This window comes from Leptodactylus fuscus, chromosome 3 (assembly GCF_031893055.1).
Source record: "Leptodactylus fuscus isolate aLepFus1 chromosome 3, aLepFus1.hap2, whole genome shotgun sequence".
Lineage (NCBI taxonomy): Eukaryota > Metazoa > Chordata > Amphibia > Anura > Leptodactylidae > Leptodactylus > Leptodactylus fuscus.
The window spans coordinates 96,030,349-96,051,435 of record NC_134267.1 but is presented as its reverse complement, the minus strand read 5'-3'; the positions used below and the strand labels follow the sequence as shown (position 1 = coordinate 96,051,435).

Here is a 21,087-nt window from a genome sequence, read left to right as displayed (position 1 = left end):
GTTTGTAGTACCGGACACAACTGTTTGTTGATTAAGCAGAGCTGGGATTGTAACGACTATCCTATTCACTACACAGCATGTACCCCACGCTGTGTAGTGATTAGTGAAAACACAGTTGGAATTAGGATATTTATATGCAGCTGTATAATATACTGTATTTTTCAGACAAACGTTCCCCCAAATCTTTTAAATAAAAGATGCTGTAGAACTGTTGTATTATGTGAAATGCAAGTATCCACTAACAGACATGTTAAAGGGGTATTCCCATGTCCCTTACTCACCAGTCTTCGCTGCTGCAAAGACTTCTTTCTTCCTGGTTTTCAACGTCAATTGGTGGGCGGGGTTTCATATGCAAAGCCATACTGTCTGACTACCTCCAATTTAGCCCCACTCGCAAATTGGTGTGTAGCTCCACCCACCACATAGCGTGATCCTATGGGACGACTGAAGGGCCTGTGATGTCATCAAAGGTCCTATGACACTTGGATTTACCTTGTTCTATATAGTGTCGGCTAAATCCTAGTGGGCTAAGGGACCAGGTCCTTTAGCCCACTAGGATTTAGACTGTTTTATATAAGAAAGCTAAATCCTAGTGAGCAGAGGGACCAGGTCCACTAGGATTTATACTGTTTTATATAAGAAAGCAGCACTCATTTCCCCCCTCCTTTTTCTGAGAGCAGGAAGCTAGGTCACATGTGTGGTGTAGACACAGGAACAGCTACAGACACAGGCTCGCTCCCGTGCACTTAGCCCCTCCTCCCTCCCACCTGAGAGCAGGCAGCTACGTCACTTGACATTTGAGCAGATAATCCCAAGGGCCATAAAAACGCAGTGTCAACAATGAAGTGAATAAATTAAGATAGTGGACAAACAAAGCAGTTTTGCTGAAGCATTGTATTTAGGAAAAGTCTTAAATCCACATTAACAAGCAGTATAGATAGGATCCTTGTTATGGGACAACCCCTTTAAGAGTGGTGACCGGTACACTTTACTGCTTTTTCTTGCGCTTATCACAGTGTATTAGATGTTAACAATACACATCAACAATAGTTACCTGTCTTAGCAAACCCTGATCCGTCAAAATATGTTCCTTTCTGTGGATTGGCAAAACATGAACCAACATTAAAGCTGGAGGTTGGATTATTAAAGTCTGTATTTCCTTCCACCATTCTAAAATTTCGAATGCAGCCATCGATACTGTAGAGAACCTGAAGACAAAAAGGCAATGCACACGTTATTATGTTTATGGCCGCACTGGCAGCACTATTAAATAGTATAAAATTATTAAAATAGGAGTCGGACAACTGTAAGTCGGACAACTGCACACTTGTGCCCGTGACCGCCCGCCGGGTCTCCGTCCTATTCCCCAGAGATACTAGATAGGGGAAGGCAACCCAGCGGTCAGTTTTAAAACCTATTCATTTGAATGTGTTTTTAAAACAAACCGCCGGTGTCTGTATGCAGACTTTTCTTTTTTGGACATACAAAAAGTCCTGCATGTCCGAGCAAGCAAATGACAGAAGATACAATTTAATCTATTGTTGTAGCTCTTTTGAAAAACAGAAACTGAAAAGAATCTGATAAATTACACAAACTATTATCTAAACAGCAATAACATGTAAAGTAAAAAAAAGTTCAATTCTAGTTTACTTATTGTTGTAAACCATTAGAAAAAGGAAAATAAATGGTTTTAAACAAACTGTACAAAATATCAAAAAAATATAGACTCTAAAATGTCGCTTTCACAGTCACACAGCTTAAAAAGTCTTAAAAATAGTCTGACCTACAGCAGGCACAATAAAGTACGGAGGAAATATAAAATCAAACTGCGGTCTTACCGGGCCAATCCTCTTGGTAGTATAATTAATAGGCAGACCGCCAACGTACAACATGCCCACCACATCCAGAATGTCTGCTTTCTTTGGACTGTTTGTGCTGTTTGCAATTCCATCGACAAACAGATATCCTGTCTGCTTTGTTCTGAATATGTTTATCTTGGAGGAAAACACATTTAATAATAGACAGAGAGAACTTTTTGCACAGACTGGAAGTAATTTAAAACAATTGCCTTTAACACAGAATTTCTTACGAGATTTTGGACTTATATTTTTTACGCTCTTATTGTATTTTCCATTACGTTAAGCTGGTTGATATGAATGACATAACATGAATGGATTGTATAACACTTCACTAAGATGATTCCATTTCCTTAAAAGACATTGCCTTTTTATGTGTGAACAAAGCCTAATGCTGACTGGTAAAGCAGCCTACAGGATGAAAAGCACAATAAGACATTCAATCTAATCATTTACACCATTTCTGCCCCTGTTTACCCTTCATACACACTGTCAGGAGACACAGCTTAATGAAATAAAATCCCCATAAAAAATCAATAAAACATGCATGATTCCAATTCTCGAGGAAAGTTATTCATCATAAATATTACAGAAGACTTGCTACTTATTTTATTGTGCTTAAATAGGAGCTGTGTAAAACCATTGTCAAATCGCCTCATTTAGACGAGGGAAATGGTATACTCCATTACATATCACCTTTTGTAACCTTCAGATTCTATTTTAATATAATGCAAAGTAGTTAATCGGCAAGCACCAGACCAAAGCATATGGATCAGTCAGCTACTGCCATAATACAATGTCATCTCTTCATGAACATTTTCTAGGATATTTTTGAGTGCCCTTTACTGAAAGCCGGTTTTAGAAGGATTATATAAGGCCTCATGCACACAACCACAGTGTTTATCTGCAATTGCAAATCCAAAATTGTGGATAAAAGGATGGCCACATTCACTTCTATGAAATCACTGATTTCAAAAAATGTTGTCTCTTAGTTCAAATGGATTCACTGAACTGCCCTGCCACTACCATTAGACACACTGTGATAGTGCTATAGTCTCACGTTCAATAGAAGTGATGTTCCATTGTGACCTATTGTTTTTTTGGGTTTATATATATATTCACGTTTTTATACATTTATTAATAAAAGTGAAGTTTGATGATTAGCGATTCTTCTAGTGCTTCTAAGTCAGTGAATCCATTCACTTCTATGAATGCAATTTTTATAGTTTTATGTCTGTGCCATATTCAAGGACCACAGATAATGAAGCCTGTACTATTTTTGGTTGCATTTGTGGCACAGAGCAGTGTAGGGAATCATACAAGATCAGTGATTGTGGATGATATACTGATATAATGTGGATGTTTTTTTGTTTTTTTTGCGGATCAGTATTTGCAGACACTACGGTTGTGTGCAGAAGGTTTAATGGCGTTGATATAAAATAAAACTTGCTTGTCACTATAGTGTCTGCTGAGCTATAAAGGGGGTTTTGCTACTACATTAAAATGGGTGTTATTTATTATTTATTGTTTAAAGAGGATTTTTAATATCCTCAGGCATGTGCAGTTTATCACCGTTAACACTCTAAGGGGTTACACCGTTAGAAAGCGACAGTGTGCTGAATTCAGCACACTGTTGGCTTTCCCGTTATGTGCCCTGGGACTGGCGATAACGGTGCCGTTAATTTCGGCACCAATTTCTCCCCACTGTCAGAAGGGCATTCCTGACAGTGGCATCATGGCTGGACAGTAAGGAAAGCCCCCTCTGACAATAAAATGCTATGTTAGATTACTGTTGGGGGGGAGGGGCATTCCTCACAGTCCAACAATAATGCTTGGATGTCACAGCCATAATAATTTAATAGTATATAAATAAAGAATTTCAGATTATTTATCTACCTTATGCCATTCTCCATCATTCACTCTTTGAGGAACCATTGTGGTAGTGTCTCCACTTCCAAGGTCATATCTAAAGTGTGCCATTCCATCTTTAATCTGAATTGTGGCAAAATCAGCATGATTGATACGAGCCATGTAGAAGATCAAGCCTGAATCCGCCGTGGTGCGAAGTTCAAGTTCTATTGATAGACTGTAAGTATATAATGTTATCAGAAAACCACAGGAAAATAAAACAAAATGAATCTCTTCCCACCACAGCTCTTTCTCGTATTTGAATGTCATTTTTTTCTCTCCTTTCTAAATGTGAGAGCTTACTCTGACCCTCATAACCCATGCCCACAAAACGTGGGGGAGGTTGTAGTTTTATTTGAAATTGTTGGGGAATGCATTGATCGCTTTCTATTTAATTTTTTTGGAGGCAAAGCATTGAAACAACAGCAATCTGCCATGTTTGATTTTTTTTTTTTTACTTACTGTATTGGCATTCACAATATTTGATTAAAATTTTAATAGTATGGTCATTTCGGGCATGGTATATATATATATATATATATATATATATATATATATATATATATATATATATATATATATATTTGTTTAATCCAAGAAGTACTTATTTTATTTTTGTACATGTAAAATAGAGAAGGGGTGGTTCTTTCATCTTGTTTATACTTGTAAAAGAAACTGGTTCACAATTTTATTGACACTGTATTTTTATCCTCCCACCCCCACCCAGGGCGCTTGCAAATGTAACCATTACAGCGCTTGCGCCATAGACTGCAATACTTCTGTACTGTAATCTAGGGGAAAAGCACTATGTTACTATTGAACCCTGTATGAGGCATGGCTCAATGGTAGCTGTGCAATGGTTAGTCTAGGAGTCTTCAAGAAGTTACCATGGCAAGCAGATGGCTCTCATGAGTTTACAGCAGGAGCCATTCAGGTGCCAATAATGTCACAGAAAGTTAAAACTGCCTCTATAATAAAATAGTAAAAACCTGGCGTACATGTACAGTGGATGTTGACTTACGTGTTCTTCACTTTGGTATCATCAAATGCAAATGCCATGTGGCTGTTTCTGGAGAGGCCAAACTGTTTTCCTCCTTGTATAATTTCTGGTCTTATGTCAGCCGCACAACCCTTGAAAAAACAAAGATGTACATAGAACTCTACTTTTTTTCATTTTAAAAATTAAAATTTTGAGGTTTAAAGAAAGAATATAGATAGTGCAGATAATATACAGTGGATGTGTATTTATTTCCTATTTGCCAAAATGGTATGACTATTATAATATAAATATTACTCCTATTATGGCTCGGTTTACCACAATTGAGCCTCTCTGAAGACATTTTTTCATGCTAAGCTTAATATTAGAATTTTTTTTTGGTTCACACAAAACATAATTTTTTAAATTGAATAATTGTAAGAAAAAACTTCTATATGCAAATATTGCCAGTCTACAATTTTTATAACATACCCTGGTGTTCTTTTTATACCCCCCCCCCCCCCCAGAACGTTCACCTAATGTGTCCAATCCTGGTCGACAGATATAGCTTCTAGTGAGCTGATTCTTATTGACTGGTCTGAACAGTAGCAAGAGTCATCTGAGAGGAGAACTGAGGGTATGTAACCACTGGCATTGGACACATAAAATGGACATTCTAAAAAAGAATCAAATGAACACCAGGGGGCACCATAACTAGTATGTAAAAGCAGTGTCTAGAAACAGAAGCCATGCTGTAAATTATGTGCACTAAGACTCTGCTTGGACCCTAACACAATGAAATATTTTACTGTACAATCATCAGCTTTTATATCAGTATTTTTTATCTTCAGTACAGCTGATACAGAAGTCAAGTCAGGTAAAAAAAAAACACCAAAAACAACAACGTCTACATTGCTGCTTTTGTAATATAGTGAAAATCATGTTGGTTTTCTCAATGTATTTTTATATTTTGATCTCTAAATTACAAACTGCTTCATGCAAAGACCTTTCTACAGGACGACTCTGTGATTAGTATTGATTCCTTCTTTAACTAGTTGCACAAAAATCCCGGTAACAAGTAACTTTAAAGGAAGGATGTGTGGAAAGATGAAACCTTTGTCGTTCGTGTATGGTTATCTATCTATCTATCTATCTATCTATCTATCTATCTATCTATCTATCTATCTATCTATACACACTATAGTGAAGCAATTTGGAAATCTAATACTGTGAGTTTAGAAGTCAAACTAGTTAATGCTGTAAATATCGCAAATGGGATTTTATTTTTACCATCAACCCAATACTCATTGTGTACAGTTATGAATACTCAATATATGTTAGACAATACTACTACAATGCATAAATTCTTTTACACTTTTATTGGATTAAAATTCCATTTATGAACAAAGTGTATGTTTTCTGAAGTTTTTTTTTTTTTTTTTTTAAATCATGTTCATTGTACTAATGTAGTCCTCCAAAAGGTATATTATTTTTGAGTACTGAATTTGAAAACAGAATGGAAGGAAATGTACTATTCTATCTACAGCGGAAAACTGGCACATCTTTGGTGCATGGATCATATTTGCAGTAAGGATATACCACTTTTGTTTTTGCTCCTCACTAGCAACTTTTTAAGAAAGTGAGCAGGGTAGGGATCAAGGTGGGCCATATTTTCTTAGTAAAATTGTTATGTATCTCATGCCAGTCTTAAGAAATGCTATTTTTGGTGTCTTTGATGTATTTGAGAAGTGCCAGATTTACACTTGTTTGAACAAAGGTTTTTAGTTTTCGATTCTGTTGGTAAAAAATGACAGTCATGTCGGAGAGAACATTTATCAATTGTGACTTTAAATGTCTCAAAATGCTTTCTAGTTCGATCGGAAGGTGACATAGGGTCTGTCAATAGATCAAAGGGAAACCATATAAAAAATAAGGTCACAAGACAGCACTAAGAGACTAAGTTACGCCTCATGCTTCCAAGAAGATTACATTTCCCAACAATGGTGGTGAAACTAGGTTACATGGGTAGGTTAAATGGTTGGGATTAGAGTCTTTAGCTATCGGTCACAGTCAGCATCTTGGTGGTGATCATGAAAGCATGTCTACCCAAAGCAAATATCAAAAAATGTAATAATCATGGTCTCTAATCGAAAAAATACCAAAAATATAATTGCATGCTACTTATTCTTTTGTAGGTAGTAGAGATTACAGCTGCAACTGTGACTATAACACTGGGATTGGTAAATGTAACCTACATCCATTACCGTCTTCTTGTGCATTGATTAATTTTCTATTGTTGGTCAGAACTTTATTTTTTATGCACAGCACGAAATGCTTTGCAATGTATTTAATAGATAACATGCCTTCCTCCTGCAGAAGCAGCTAAAAGAAACATGGAGGGTTACTGCATGCACTAGTGCTGAATAGTATATATATATATATATATATATATATATATATATATATATATTAGCTTTTACCCGCGACTTCGTCTGCAGTGATTTGAGAATTGGGCGGACACAGACGTGTGAAACTGTAAAAGTGCTTTAAAAAGTTTGGTGGGCTAGCAAATGTGATGTGTTATATTGTGTATGTAGTGATACAGACAATGTGATGTGTTGTATTGTGTATGTAGTGATACAGACAATGTGATGTGTTGTATTGTGTATGTAGTGATACAGACAATGTGATGTGTTGTATTGTGTATGTCGTGATACAGACAATGTGATGTGTTGTATTGTGTATGTAGTGATACAGACAATGTGATGTGTTGTATTGTGTATGTAGTGATACAGACAATGTGATGTGCTGTATTGTGTATGTAGTGATACAGACAATGTGATGTGTCGTATTGTGTATGTCGTGATACAGACAATGTGATGTGTTGTATTGTGTATGTAGTGATACAGACAATGTGATGTGTTGTATTGTGTATGTAGTGATACAGACAATGTGATGTGTTGTATTGTGTATGTCGTGATACAGACAATGTGATGTGTTGTATTGTGTATGTAGTGATACAGACAATGTGATGTGTCGTATTGTGTATGTAGTGATACAGACAATGTGATGTGTCGTATTGTGTATGTAGTGATACAGACAATGTGATGTGTCGTATTGTGTATGTCGTGATACAGACAATGTGATGTGTCGTATTGTGTATGTAGTGATACAGACAATGTGATGTGTCGTATTGTGTATGTAGTGATACAGACAATGTGATGTGTCGTATTGTGTATGTCGTGATACAGACAATGTGATGTGTTGTATTGTGTATGTAGTGATACAGACAATGTGATGTGTTGTATTGTGTATGTCGTGATACAGACAATGTGATGTGTTGTATTGTGTATGTAGTGATACAGACAATGTGATGTGTTGTATTGTGTATGTCGTGATACAGATAATGTGATGTGTTGTATTGTGTATGTAGTGATACAGACAATGTGATGTGTTGTATTGTGTATGTAGTGATACAGACAATGTGATGTGTTGTATTGTGTATGTAGTGATACAGACAATGTGATGTGTTGTATTGTGTATGTCGTGATACAGATAATGTGATGTGTTGTATTGTGTATGTAGTGATACAGACAATGTGATGTGTTGTATTGTGTATGTAGTGATACAGACAATGTGATGTGTTGTATTGTGTATGTAGTGATACAGACAATGTGATGTGTTATATAGTGGAAAGCTATATGTAAATGTGAGTGAGTAGAGTGAGGGCTACTCTTGAGGTGACAGTAAGGAGTGTGCAGGCAGGTTGAGGCAGGAAATGCCAGGCAGTGTGTGTGAGTGTGTATGTAGTGATACAGACAATGTGATGTGTTGTATTGTTTATGTAGTGATACAGACAATGTGATGTGTTGTATTGTGTATGTAGTGATACAGACAATGTGATGTGTTGTATTGTGTATGTAGTGATACAGACAATGTGATGTGTTGTATTGTGTATGTAGTGATACAGACAATGTGATGTGTTGTATTGTGTATGTAGTGATACAGACAATGTGATGTGTTGTATTGTGTATGTAGTGATACAGACAATGTGATGTGTTGTATTGTGTATGTAGTGATACAGACAATGTGATGTGTTGTATTGTGTATGTAGTGATACAGACAGTGGAAAGCTATATGTAAATGTGACAGTAAGGAGTGTGCAGGCAGGTTGAGGCAGGAAATGCCAGGCAGTGTGTGTGAGTCTATAGCTGGGGCTAGGAGTCCTGCTTTTGTGAGTCTCCTGATAGGAAGCCATGTTGTTTAGTGGCACCAAAAGTAGCCTGTGACTCAATCCTAAGGGAAAACTATGTTTGTGGAAAATTGCACGCAAATCCGTCCAGGCGTTTTAGCGTGATTGAGGAACAAACATCCAAACTCACAAACATCCAAACATCCAAACACACAAACTTTCACACTTATAATATTAGTAGGATATATATAAATTTGGCTCTTGGTTCCTTCTAGTGGTGACTGCAGGTATGGCAGTATGTCTGGAGCTTTGTGTAAAAACAAAAACATTTGACCACTTGTCCTGATCTTGGTCGCCTTACTTTATATTCTGGTTTCTATCGAGCACAAAGGATAATATGCATGGAAAGCAAATTGCAATAACAAACGGCGGGGTGCGAGGAGGGAATGTCTGCTCCTGACCTACGTAGTCATCAACTGAACCCATTGTAAGTGTGCCTATAGTGATTGTGTAGATTAGCGAGACATGTTGTAGACTGGCACACTAGGACACATTTCCATTTCTCTTGCTATAGGAGGCCCTGAAAGAGAATAATTGTAAGTTGAGGTAGTCCTGTCATATCCTTCATTCTGCTCACAGTACACAGGAATAAAAAAAGAAGGAAATAGAAATGATTAGGTCTGTGTCACTGAAAAGATAATACAGAGAAATGATAAAGAACCACGTTAAGCAGGTGAGAGGGAATGGATACCGTTGTAGAATCAAGCTCATCTGTGATATTGGCACTCTTCACTTCAGTGGTGTCAGGCTCCTATGGTGCAGCAAATAAGAGGCAAAGCAGTTGTTAGAATTGCCGTACTTTGTCAGGCACACTCAATACAAATCTAGCACTTCTAAAGGCAGAAAAACAGAAGAATAGCATTTTTGTCAATATTATGCGTTCACATTGTATATCAGTAACCATTAATAACTAAAGGACATCTTTTACATATACCATCGAGTTACAATGGTCTAACAACCTATAAATAATTGGCTATTATGTAATAATTGTAAGTCTTTAGTTAACACATACTGTAGGTATCAGGTATGAAATTTATTGTAAATTATTGTTGTGTTATTTGCACAATTTCTAGAAATTGCTTTAAATATATGACAGAAGTGTGGAAATAGTTTAATTATTAATAAATTCATTTAGATACACAAGAACACTTGTGAACGCACATAGTTACAGGGCATGATCCGGTTTCTATTAATTACATTCATTTCATGCAAATACATTGCATTCTTAGAGGAATGGCACAAAAGTCAAACACCTGCTGTTGTATGACCTCTGCTTACATAAGTTCCTACTGGCCCACCAGAGTACCAAAGAAATCTCTGGTGGGCTTAGGTCCAAACACAATAAGGGGGAGTTCACACGGTGTAAAGTGGCGCACAATCTGGCATGTATACGCGTGTCAGAAGTTTGTGTGGTCAAAAAGATTCCATTGATTTCAATGGGAGTTACAATCGTATATGGCGCAAAATTATGGGCACAAAATTACGTGCCGTATACGATTGTATCTCTTAAAGCAGGGGTAGGGAACCTTTGGCTCTCCAGCTGCTGTGAAACTACAACTCCCAGCATGCTCCATTCACTTCCATGGGAGTTCCCAGAACAGCTGAGCAAGTATGCATGCTGGGAGTTGTAGTTTTGCAACAGCTGGAGAGCCGTACGTCCCCTACCCCTGTCTTAAAGCAATTGCATAATGCAAGCAATATAAGTGCAAGTGCTTTTTACATTGTAGCACATATGCTTCTTTTTTTTTTATGTACAGTAGATTGTGAGCCCCATATAGGGATCACAATGAGTATGTTTTTGCAGAATGGGAGGAATACATGCAAACACAGGGAGAACATACAAACTCCTTGCAGATGTTGTTCCAGGTGGGATCCGAACCCAGGACTCCAGCGCTGCAAGGCTGCAGTGCTAGCCACTGAGCCACCGTGTTGCCCCATATGCTTCTTTCTACTGAGGATAAGTTGCCATTGTGCTGCAGTCCTCAAACTAATAATATTTGACTTATAGAAGAGCCAGGCATCTGATGACAAATCTAGTAATCCGTAAAAAGAGACCACTACTACAAACAAATTGATAATATCTATCTATCTATCTATCTATCTATCTATCTATCTATCTATCTATCTATACCACATAATTTTAAAACATTACATTAGGCAAAATAGGACTAAGGACATAGGATCACTTTTTAGGGATTACAGATGACGCACTCCATGCAAGCATTGAAGGGATTTTCTTGCTTTGTTATTGTCATCAGCAGGATTGGTGGATGCGTTCAGCTGTTTGCAATTGCTTCTGGAGCCTGAAGTATGCAGTGTAAGGGAGCCTTCACACGGAGTAAACGCGCGAGTATTTTTGCAAAATACATGTGTAAAAATAAGACTCCCATTGACTTCAATGACATTTTACAGGCGTATTTTGCAGGCGTATTATTACACGTGTAAAAAATATCATTGAAGTCAATGGGAGTCTAATTTTTACACGTGTATTTTTACACGTGTATTTTGCAAAAATACATGTGCGTTTACTCCGTGTGAAGGCTCCCAAAGGGCTGGAAGTAGAAAGCTCCGTACACTATGTAGTGATCATGCAGAGAACTATAGCTTAGTTCCCATTCACTGGAATATCAAAAACTTGCCAAAGCCTCAAAACCCCCTTTGAAGGTATTCTGACCTAAAAGAAGCAGGCCGGAATAGTGAGAAACTTTGTATCTCAAGACACCAAAATGGCAAGATTCGGGGATAGAAGGTGAATCACCCTAAACATTTGGCCATTACTGTACCAAACAATATTGACAAGCTGTGTCTACAGGTAAAATAGTGTTTGTAGGAAATGATACAGATACAGGAATTGACCCAGGTACACGTATCTGGACACTACCACTATGCACTTATTTGTAAAAATCTTGAAATGCTAATGGACAGTAGAAATGTGCAATGGCTTTGAGCTAAATGAATGTGAATCTATATATTTTACTAAAATCTGAATTACTGGCTTCATATATACAGTAAAAAAGTACTTACAGTAGATGGGATTGGACCAGGGATGATATGTGGTGACTTGGTGGAATCAGATTCTCCAGCTCCATTTTGGTCTATGCCTCCTTCTTCTTCCAGAGTAAGGCACTGTCCGATATCTGCATTCTCAAAGGATACAGGTTGTGCAAAGTCCATTGGCCTAACAGGACACAAATAGATATGGAAATCTAGATATTTTTCTTACACACACAATTTGCTTACTTTGTTATGTGGCATGACATTCATACATACAGTACAAGTATCAGGCTTCTTATAGAAGTGGATTAAACGAAAAATTGGTTCCATTCAATTGAATGGGGCTGCTTAGGTAGCGAGCACATCGATGTCTGCAAACTTATTCCTAATTCTAAAAACTTCTAAATATAGAACCATTAATAATATTTCTTTCTCATAGAAAGGCATTAAAACATAGATAACAGGATGATGATTGTACAAAAACAATCTTACACTGCATTGATCAGTAGGTCCCAAATGCATCCTTCAAATGGCGGAATGCTCTTGTACATGGGGAATTGTACATCAGATGGGATTCCACCTACAAAGAGCTTTTTCACACTTAAAGAATGACTAGCTGGCAGCTTCAGCGTCTGACTTCTGTCCTCATCCACTTGTACTGTGAATATGCTAAAAAAACATAAAAGCATAAAGTGAGTCAAATGTGTTACATAAGCCCACTTCTGTGTTACATAAGTCCGTAACAAAACATACCACAGTATATTGGAACAGCACAAATCTCGCTCTTTTATGTCAGTATAATGGCTTTTTTTCTTGCATGCCTGAGCACTATTTTGAGGGTAGGAAGAGGTCGAGAGCCATACGCCTTTGTGTATGAGACTTTATGTTAATACAATTAGCTTTACAACCTGTTGAAGACTGTCTCTCGGCACAGTAGTATACATGGCGATAAACGTTCCGCTCATTTTCTCGTCTATGTTTGGGAAATGGATTTGGAGCTGATTCTGTCTATTTAGCATGCAGCAGACTGCAGAGGCAAGTGGCTTGGGTATAGCACAGACTTGCATACTTTTACTATGTAACATGATTACATTTGGTGGTAAAACAGCATGGGGGACACATCTGCTTGGATTATTATTTCCAGGAGGTAGACACTTCCATTTTAGTTAAATGACAAATCGACACGCTGTTGAATATTCACACTGTAAGAAGCAAGAAATAGAGGTGAGCAGGATAGAAAATGGATAACTTTATAGGGCAATATAGGCGCCATTGTTCATGGGAGGGTAGTTATTGCTTTGCTCGTTATTGTATTAAAATCATCGTTTTGGCAAACAAGGACAAGATGTTCTTTTCATCAGCATCTTGAGCTGAATGCTCACATTAGAAAATAAGTGTTTACTTTCTGATTGAAGATGTGGATATTAGAGCCATGTGTTCATCTAGAATGCATGACAACGGAGTTATTCCAGCAAGTTTTACAGAGAGTGGGAGGATAATCATTGCAATCTTGTCTGCCTAACAATGCAGTTTCCAGCAATTTTACCGTAAAATAGACAAGTGGTTCTCTTTTCCAATGTATACAAAACATAAAATATTGCGGTTTTAAGTAAAGTCTCAGCAAAATAAAGTGTGAGTGTGATATGGCTATATGAATATTCCTATGGCCCCCAGTCATTATGTCATTTTAGTAGTCCTTACAATATAATGTGGAGGATCTATAAGCTCTCATGACATGTCAGTTTTAGTAAATACTTGCAATCTTCATAAAACAACAATTCTGGAGCATCTTTTCTTTAAACTGACAATTGTGCAGTTCATTTGTTATCATTCCTGGTAATAAGTAACTTTGTAAGACAAAGCCTGTTGTCATGGAGAAAGTAACAAGAGAGATGGAGAACAATAAAATATCATTTGACTGTCTGAACTATGTAACAGCTCTTGTATCCTTAAACTGTACCTCCGAACAAAATGTCTTTTCATAAATAACTAGTGCAAGTAAATAGCCGAAGTTTTGTGATACATCATATAAACATGATTTGGATAAGGTCCCTAACCTTATAGAGTTCTATGGGGCTGCCTCAGGGTTCAGGCTGAACCTGGTGGAGTGTCAGGCGCTGTTCCTCACCAATGTGGCCTCCAACGTTACCCGACAAACCGCATTACATGGTGTCCCAATAGCTGGGAAAAATGTGTAATACCTTGGCCTCAAGAAAGTCACGCAACAGAATCCAAAAACTGCATCAACTATCCCAAACTGTTTGAAAAAATGATCCAAGAGTCACAAAGATGGCTCAAACTTTTTCTCTCTTTGCTGGGGAGGATTCACTTATTTAGAATGATAGGTTTGCTGAAACCTATATGGGGCCAGTGTAATTTTTTTTACTTTGGCGTGTGTGTGTGTGTGTGTGTGTGTGTGTGTGTGTGTGTGTGTGTGTGTGTGTGTGTGGTTATCCACAGAATGCATTAGCATTAGCGCCTGGTACATTACAGCAGAGACACAATAGCTATGGTGGCCGTCATCTTTAAAGATCCGACATCTAGGTTAAGGGGTTACCTAGTTGAAACTCCTTATGCACATAAATAGACTTAAAACAGAAAGAAGGAACTCTTCCAACACAGCAGTATTTTTCAAGAAATGAAAAGCATTTATAGTGTCTCATTTACCAGTAGATGAAATTAGACAGTTAATGGCTCCATTCACTTTTGCACAATGGTGCCTCTTGGAGAGATTGAAGGGTACTCTCGGTCGGTTACAAAATGACTAGTACACTTTCTGGGAGGTAGGTAGTGACATAGTAGATACAACTAGAGGGAAAATCCTCAATTTACTTCATTATTGGGGTATAGGCATGATAATGGCAAGATACTGTATACTAGCCACCATATAGCATACCATGATGTTGGCTTATCCATTTATCCTTAATGACAGTTTATTGGTTCTACTAACCCATTGTGTGGTATTGTGATATTCACTTAAAGGGATTCTACCATTAAAATCGATTTTTTTCTCGTTGACACATAGGAATAGCCTTAAGAAAGGCTATTCTTCTCCTACCTTTAGATGTCTTCTCCGCGTCATCGTTCAGTATAAATCCCGGTTTTCGTTGGTATGCAAATGAGTTCTCTTGCAGCACTGGGGGCGGGCCCCAGCACTCAAACAGCACTGGGGTGTCCCCAAGGCTGCGAGAGAACTCTTCAGCGCCGCCTCCATTTTCTTCAGGAACGGCTTCTTCACGCATCTTTTTCCGGCGCGGGCAGTCAAACTTCTAGGCTTCGGGCCTCAGGCAGAGATGACTGCGCATGCGCACAGGCCACAAGAAAATGGCCGCCTACTTACTGTGTAATCAGCCATTTTTCTTGTGGCTGCGGGCATGCGCAGGCGGCACTTCCCGAGGCCTAGAAGTTTGACCGCCCACGCTGGAAGAAGACGCGTGAAGAGGCCATTCCTGAAGAAGATGGAGGCGGCGCTGGAGAGTTCTCTTGCAGCTTTGGAGATGCCACCAGTGCTGTTTGAGTGCTGGAGCCCGCCCCCAGTGCTGTGAGAGAACTCATTTGCATAGCGACAGAAACTGGGATTTATTTCGAACGGTGGCGCGGAGAAGACATCTAAAAGTAGGAGAAGAATAGCCTATGTGTCAATGAGAAAAAAATTTGATTTTAATGGTAGAATCTCTTTAAATAAAAATTAAACAAAAAAACAAAACACAGAAGTCTATGAGAGAAGGAGGAAGAGGCGATGAGTAGGAGAGACAGAGAGTGAGTAATAAGAGACTGAATGAAGGAAGTAGAAGGAAAAGTAGCCTGATAAATGGAGATTAGCAGCATTCTTTAACAAATACACTCACCGGCCACTTTATTAGGTACACCATGCTAGTAACGGGTTGGACCCCCTTTTGCCTTCAGAACTGCCTCAATTCTTCGTGGCATAGATTCAACAAGGTGCTGGAAGCATTCCTCAGAGATTTTGGTCCATATTGACATGATGGCATCACACAGTTGCCGCAGATTTGTCGGCTGCACATCCATGATGCGAATCTCCCGTTCCACCACATCCCAAAGATGCTCTATTGGATTGAGATCTGGTGACTGTGGAGGTCATTGGAGTACAGTGAACTCATTGTCATGTTCAAGAAACCAGTCTGAGATGATTCCAGCTTTATGACATGGCGCATTATCCTGCTGAAAGTAGCCATCAGATGTTGGGTACATTGTGGTCATAAAGGGATGGACATGGTCAGCAACAATACTCAGGTAGGCTTTGGCATTGCAACGATGCTCAATTGCTACCAAGGGGCCCAAAGAGTGCCAAGAAAATATTCCCCACACCATGACACCACCACCACCAGCCTGAACTGTTGATACAAGGCAGGATGGATCCATGCTTTCATGTTGTTGACGCCAAATTCTGACCCTACCATCCGAATGTCGCAGCAGAAATCGAGACTCATCAGACCAGGCAACGTTTTTCCAATCTTCAATTGTCCAATTTCGATGAGCTTGTGCAAATTGTAGCCTCAGTTTCCTGTTCTTAGCTGAAAGGAGTGGCACCCGGTATGGTGTTCTGCTGCTGTAGCCCATCTGCCTCAAAGTTCGACGTACTGTGCGTTCAGAGATGCTCTTCTGGCTACCTTGGTTGTAACGGGTGGCTATTTGAGTCACTGTTGCCTTTCTATCAGCTCGAACCAGTCTGGCCATTCTCCTCTGACCTCTGGCATCAACAACGCATTTCTGCCCACAGAACTGCCGCTCACTGGATGTTTTTTCTTTTTCGGACCATTCTCTGTAAACCCTAGAGATGGTTGTGCGTGAAAATCCCAGTAGATCAGCAGTTTCTGAAATACTCAGACTAGCCCTTCTGGCACCAACAACCATGCCACGTTCAAAGGCACTCAAATCACCTTTCTTCCCCATACTGATGCTCGGTTTGAACTGCAGGAGATTGTCTTGACCATGTCTACATGCCTAAATGCACTGAGTTGCCGCCATGTGATTGGCTGATTAGAAATTAAGTGTTAACGAGCTTTTGGACAGGTGTACCTAATAAAGTGGCCGGTGAGTGTATATTACGCATTTACTTATGCTTTTAATTTGTTTGTTTCATAATTGAAGGTTCTCTTACAAAATTCAGCGGACAATGTATGTCTGCAGAGCACATGGAATATAAAATATAAAAGATAACATTCTCAAATACTTTCATTGTGTTTGAGGCATTAAAACATAAAACAAAAAATGCTGAGAAAACAACACATGAAACAAAGATTTATCTCCTTAAAGTGACATGGCGAACAGATATTTAAATCATAAGCAATAAATTACACGCTGCAATAGTACATTACAGAACATAGGGAAAATACTCGTGAAATAATTCTCGTGAAATAAAATTATATAAAATAACTATGTTACATATTTTATTTCCACTGTCAGGACCAAAATCTGCCCTAAAATCTAACATATGATGAATTTCTGGATAAAAGTGAGTCTTTTTTACTCAACAGGGTACACTTTGTAACTATTACAAATTTTTACATTTCTGATCTCTTAACCAATTTATGCCAGAGTTTATATATTTTCCAGTTCCAGTAATGGAACACTAGGCATAAACGAGTTAAGCAAAGGCTACATTCACAAATTGCCAATTTTCAGTTGCGAAATATAGTACAATATAGAGTAAGTCAATAGAGTTTTAGCTATTCCCATTGCAGCAAATTTTAGGTAATGCTGGAGACTTTTAAAATTTCGAAGTAGTTCCAAATTGCTGTTTCGCAGCTTTTAATTCTATCACCCAGTTGAACACTGATGGCATAGATCGAATAGAAAACAATAAAAGCATTGGGACTAAAGGCAGTAATTTAGCCATTTCTCATCCTTTATTTTGCATTGGAGTAAAAGAAAATGATGTTTTTACAACAAGTACATACAGTAAAATGTGAGAAAGTATTAATGCTGCTGTTGGACGTGGCAATGCTTTCCGGATTGCTACATTCCTATCAGTGCTCACTTTAGGTTTACACCTGTGTTTTTATCACTCATTGCACTCCTTACCATTTTAGACAGTCACTTTGGCTTTCTAGGATTTCCAGCCCGCTTATTCCAATAAAGTATATGTTTTTCACTGGCCCTGTTTAGGATGTTTTTGAAAATGTCCCATTTACTTTGAGTTCCTGTCACTTTGAGGATATTGCCCCAGTTTATGCTGCTAAGGTATTCTCACAACTGGTGACAATTAGTCTTCTTGAAGTTTAGTGTGTTTGTACCCCCTCTACTAAACATCTTATTAAAGTGTACATGAAAACTGATTATGTCATGGCCACTATTACCTAGATGACCCTTGACCTCCAGTTTTGATATCATTTTAGGTGAATATGGCAAAATCAGTTAAAAAAGTGCCTCGCCTCTTGTTGGGTCCTGCACTAGTTGTGATAGGTAATTTCCTTTGCTTACTGACAAAAACTTGTTTATGTCAGTAAGCTTTCTGCCTCCCAGGTGATATCTGGGTAGTTGAAATCCCCCATAATAATGACTTTATTATGCTTTGCAGTCTCATCTATTTATCTTACTAGAATATTTTCAGCTTCTTCCATTACATCGGGTGATTTGCAACAATCCCCTATCAGTATTTTATTATTCTTTATTTCTCCCCTAATTTCCACCCATAAAGACTCCACGTATTCATTTTCATCCCTGCTATGTCGTCATGCAGGATTTTACATACAAGCAAACTCCTCCCCCTTTCCTATTAGTATACTTTTTTCTAAACATACTGTCCCCCTGTATATTTCCATCCCAGTCATAGCTAGAGTCCAGTCTTGTCTTTCTTATCCCCACTATTGTTAGGGAATTGTTTAGATGACAATTCCCCAGTAGCTGCTGGAGAACCCTGTAGGAAGGGGCACAAGAGACAGTGAGCCCTAAGCCTAAACCCCCCACTGTCCCTTCCTCTTGCCAGGCCCTATCCTATGTAATAGACGGCAACTTGGAGACGATCCCTTCCTGTATATGTGACACACAAAACACAGATAAGATGAACAACAACAAAGGGAGGTCAGCTAGCCAAGGTTCAGTAACAGTCGAGCAATGCAGTGCCAAATCGAGGTCCAAAAGAATAGTCAATAGGAAAAGCCAAGGTCATGACTAAGAATAGAAGTAAATTAACAGCAAGAGAAAGCCAGCAAGCATGAGGCAATAGTAAGCACCAGTGTGAATGTGAGCTAAGGCTAAATAGGGGATGAACCCGCCCTGGACCTGACAGGAAGACAGGCTGTCAATCACAGGGCAAGAGCAAATTTAACTACTGCATGGACAGAGGCAGACAAGGGCAGAAGACGGGTGTAGTGCAAATTAAATTAAAGAACTAGAGCAGTGTTCACACAGTGCAACCAAAAACTCTAAGCAAGGAACTAAACTGCACACGCCTCCTGCACCGCCGCATGCGAGCAGAGGGCGGCACAGTGACCTGAACAGGCAAAGATGTTACAACTATATCATATTCTCCTTCCAACATTATCACTTCTAGTTCCTCGATCCTGTTGGTGAGACTTCTGGCGTTAGTATAAATGTATTTTATGAGGTCTGTCCACCAGGCTCCCCAGTGATAACGTGAACAGTTGACGTTCAGTCCCCCATGCCTTGTCCATGTGAATGAAGGGCAGTATGCTTGCATGGCTAGTGTTCCATTTACTACTATGGGGCTACCGGAGGTTACAGTGGACCAACCCCTTTAAGTCATAAATGCAGACAGATGTACATGACATTGAGTGTATACCTATCCTACTATTGAGATTTTATTTCTAGCTATAATTCACAACACAGTACTTTACTCCATAGAGACTGATGGTACTAGTGAATGACAATACAATATAACATAATGATGAGTAACTGAGTTTGAAGGGGAACAATATTAGGATAACACCATGGGTCAATGTCAGAGCCCTAGAGCTATAATCCTTATGTTACTGGCAAGCTTTCACACAGCGTTTTATAAAATTATACATTGAAGGAAAAATAAAGTTATATAGCAGCGAGGCTGAAACCAGTTCTGGCAGTAGCTTTAGGATAACTTTTTAATATTACTTACTTTCTTGATCTTTCTATTCGGATAGAATGTTCTTTTCCATCATGAAACTCTCCTTTCTCAGGTCTGATGGTTATTCGATGTGTTTCTTTAGGTCCTGGGATAGAAACTTCCAATCTTCCTTTTCTTAATAGAACTGCATAAAAAGCCTGAAGAATAAATATAAAAGAGGTGATGTGTTACAATAAGCTGCTGGTTTCAGTAAGATACTAAACATTAAACATATTGGAACCTTGCTGAATGGGCACTCAGTATCACTAGTGAGTATTATTTACAATGGCATATAGCTGCACACATCAACTATAGAAGGAATACTGCACTGTATACTATTTTCCAGCTTCTGCAAGCTACGGTATAATAACCTATACACGCTTGGCATATGTGAAAAGGACTAGTATTTGACATTCATTGGTCCCATAGGGGTCTGGGGTCAAGGTAGAAATTTATATCGGAGTTATTCCTCACTACATATGAAAATGCACAATGATAGCCATTTGAAATGGATCTCACAGAAATGACAACTAGTCATGATACATGTCCATGACTTGCATTCGGTGCCATGCCCTGTATAATGGCTAAACTGGAAAAGCAACTCAGCTTCCATTGAAGTCAATGTGAGCTGAGCTGCAGTACCAGCACCTGCTCACTAGGCTACTATATGGGGAACTGACCCAGTGCTGTGTATAGTATGAGCATCATCAGTGGCCCCGTGCAGCTGATCCATGTGAGGGCAGCCTGTTAACCCCCCCATAGATCAGATATTTATGCCCTATCCTAAGAATTGGTCATGCATTAAAAATTCCTAGACAACACCTTTAAGGACTCCAAATTCTCATGACCAGTGTACAGCATTCGGCCAATCAACACTGGTCCTGCCGGAGGCTCGTCTGTGAGGAGGCGGAGTCTAAAATAGACTGCTGTGGTCCGATCTTAGACTCTGCCGCCTCACAGACGAGCCTCCGGCAGGACCAGCGTTGATTGGCCGAATGCTGTACACTGGCCAATCAACGCTGGTCAATTCATTCCT

The 21,087-nt window shown here is 38.8% G+C and overlaps 1 protein-coding gene across 8 annotated transcripts in view; it reads right to left on the bottom strand.

Moving 5' to 3' along the window:
* LAMA2 (laminin subunit alpha 2) overlaps positions 1 to 21,087 on the bottom strand; it is a 593,715-nt gene that overhangs the window by 12,134 nt on the left and 560,494 nt on the right. For 7 of the 8 annotated variants that reach the window (XM_075268017.1, XM_075268018.1, XM_075268021.1 and 4 more), the window contains 8 exons: positions 20,064 to 20,209; positions 12,479 to 12,655; positions 12,017 to 12,170; positions 9,684 to 9,743; positions 4,786 to 4,895; positions 3,753 to 3,942; positions 1,839 to 1,994; positions 1,055 to 1,208 (listed from right to left, as the gene is read on the bottom strand). In XM_075268017.1, coding sequence (XP_075124118.1) covers positions 1,055 to 1,208; positions 1,839 to 1,994; positions 3,753 to 3,942; positions 4,786 to 4,895; positions 9,684 to 9,743; positions 12,017 to 12,170; positions 12,479 to 12,655; positions 20,064 to 20,209 — 1,147 coding nt within the window. The remainder of the gene's footprint in view (positions 1 to 1,054; positions 1,209 to 1,838; positions 1,995 to 3,752; positions 3,943 to 4,785; positions 4,896 to 9,683; positions 9,744 to 12,016; positions 12,171 to 12,478; positions 12,656 to 20,063; positions 20,210 to 21,087) is intronic. The other variant, XM_075268020.1, reaches the window with a different exon arrangement.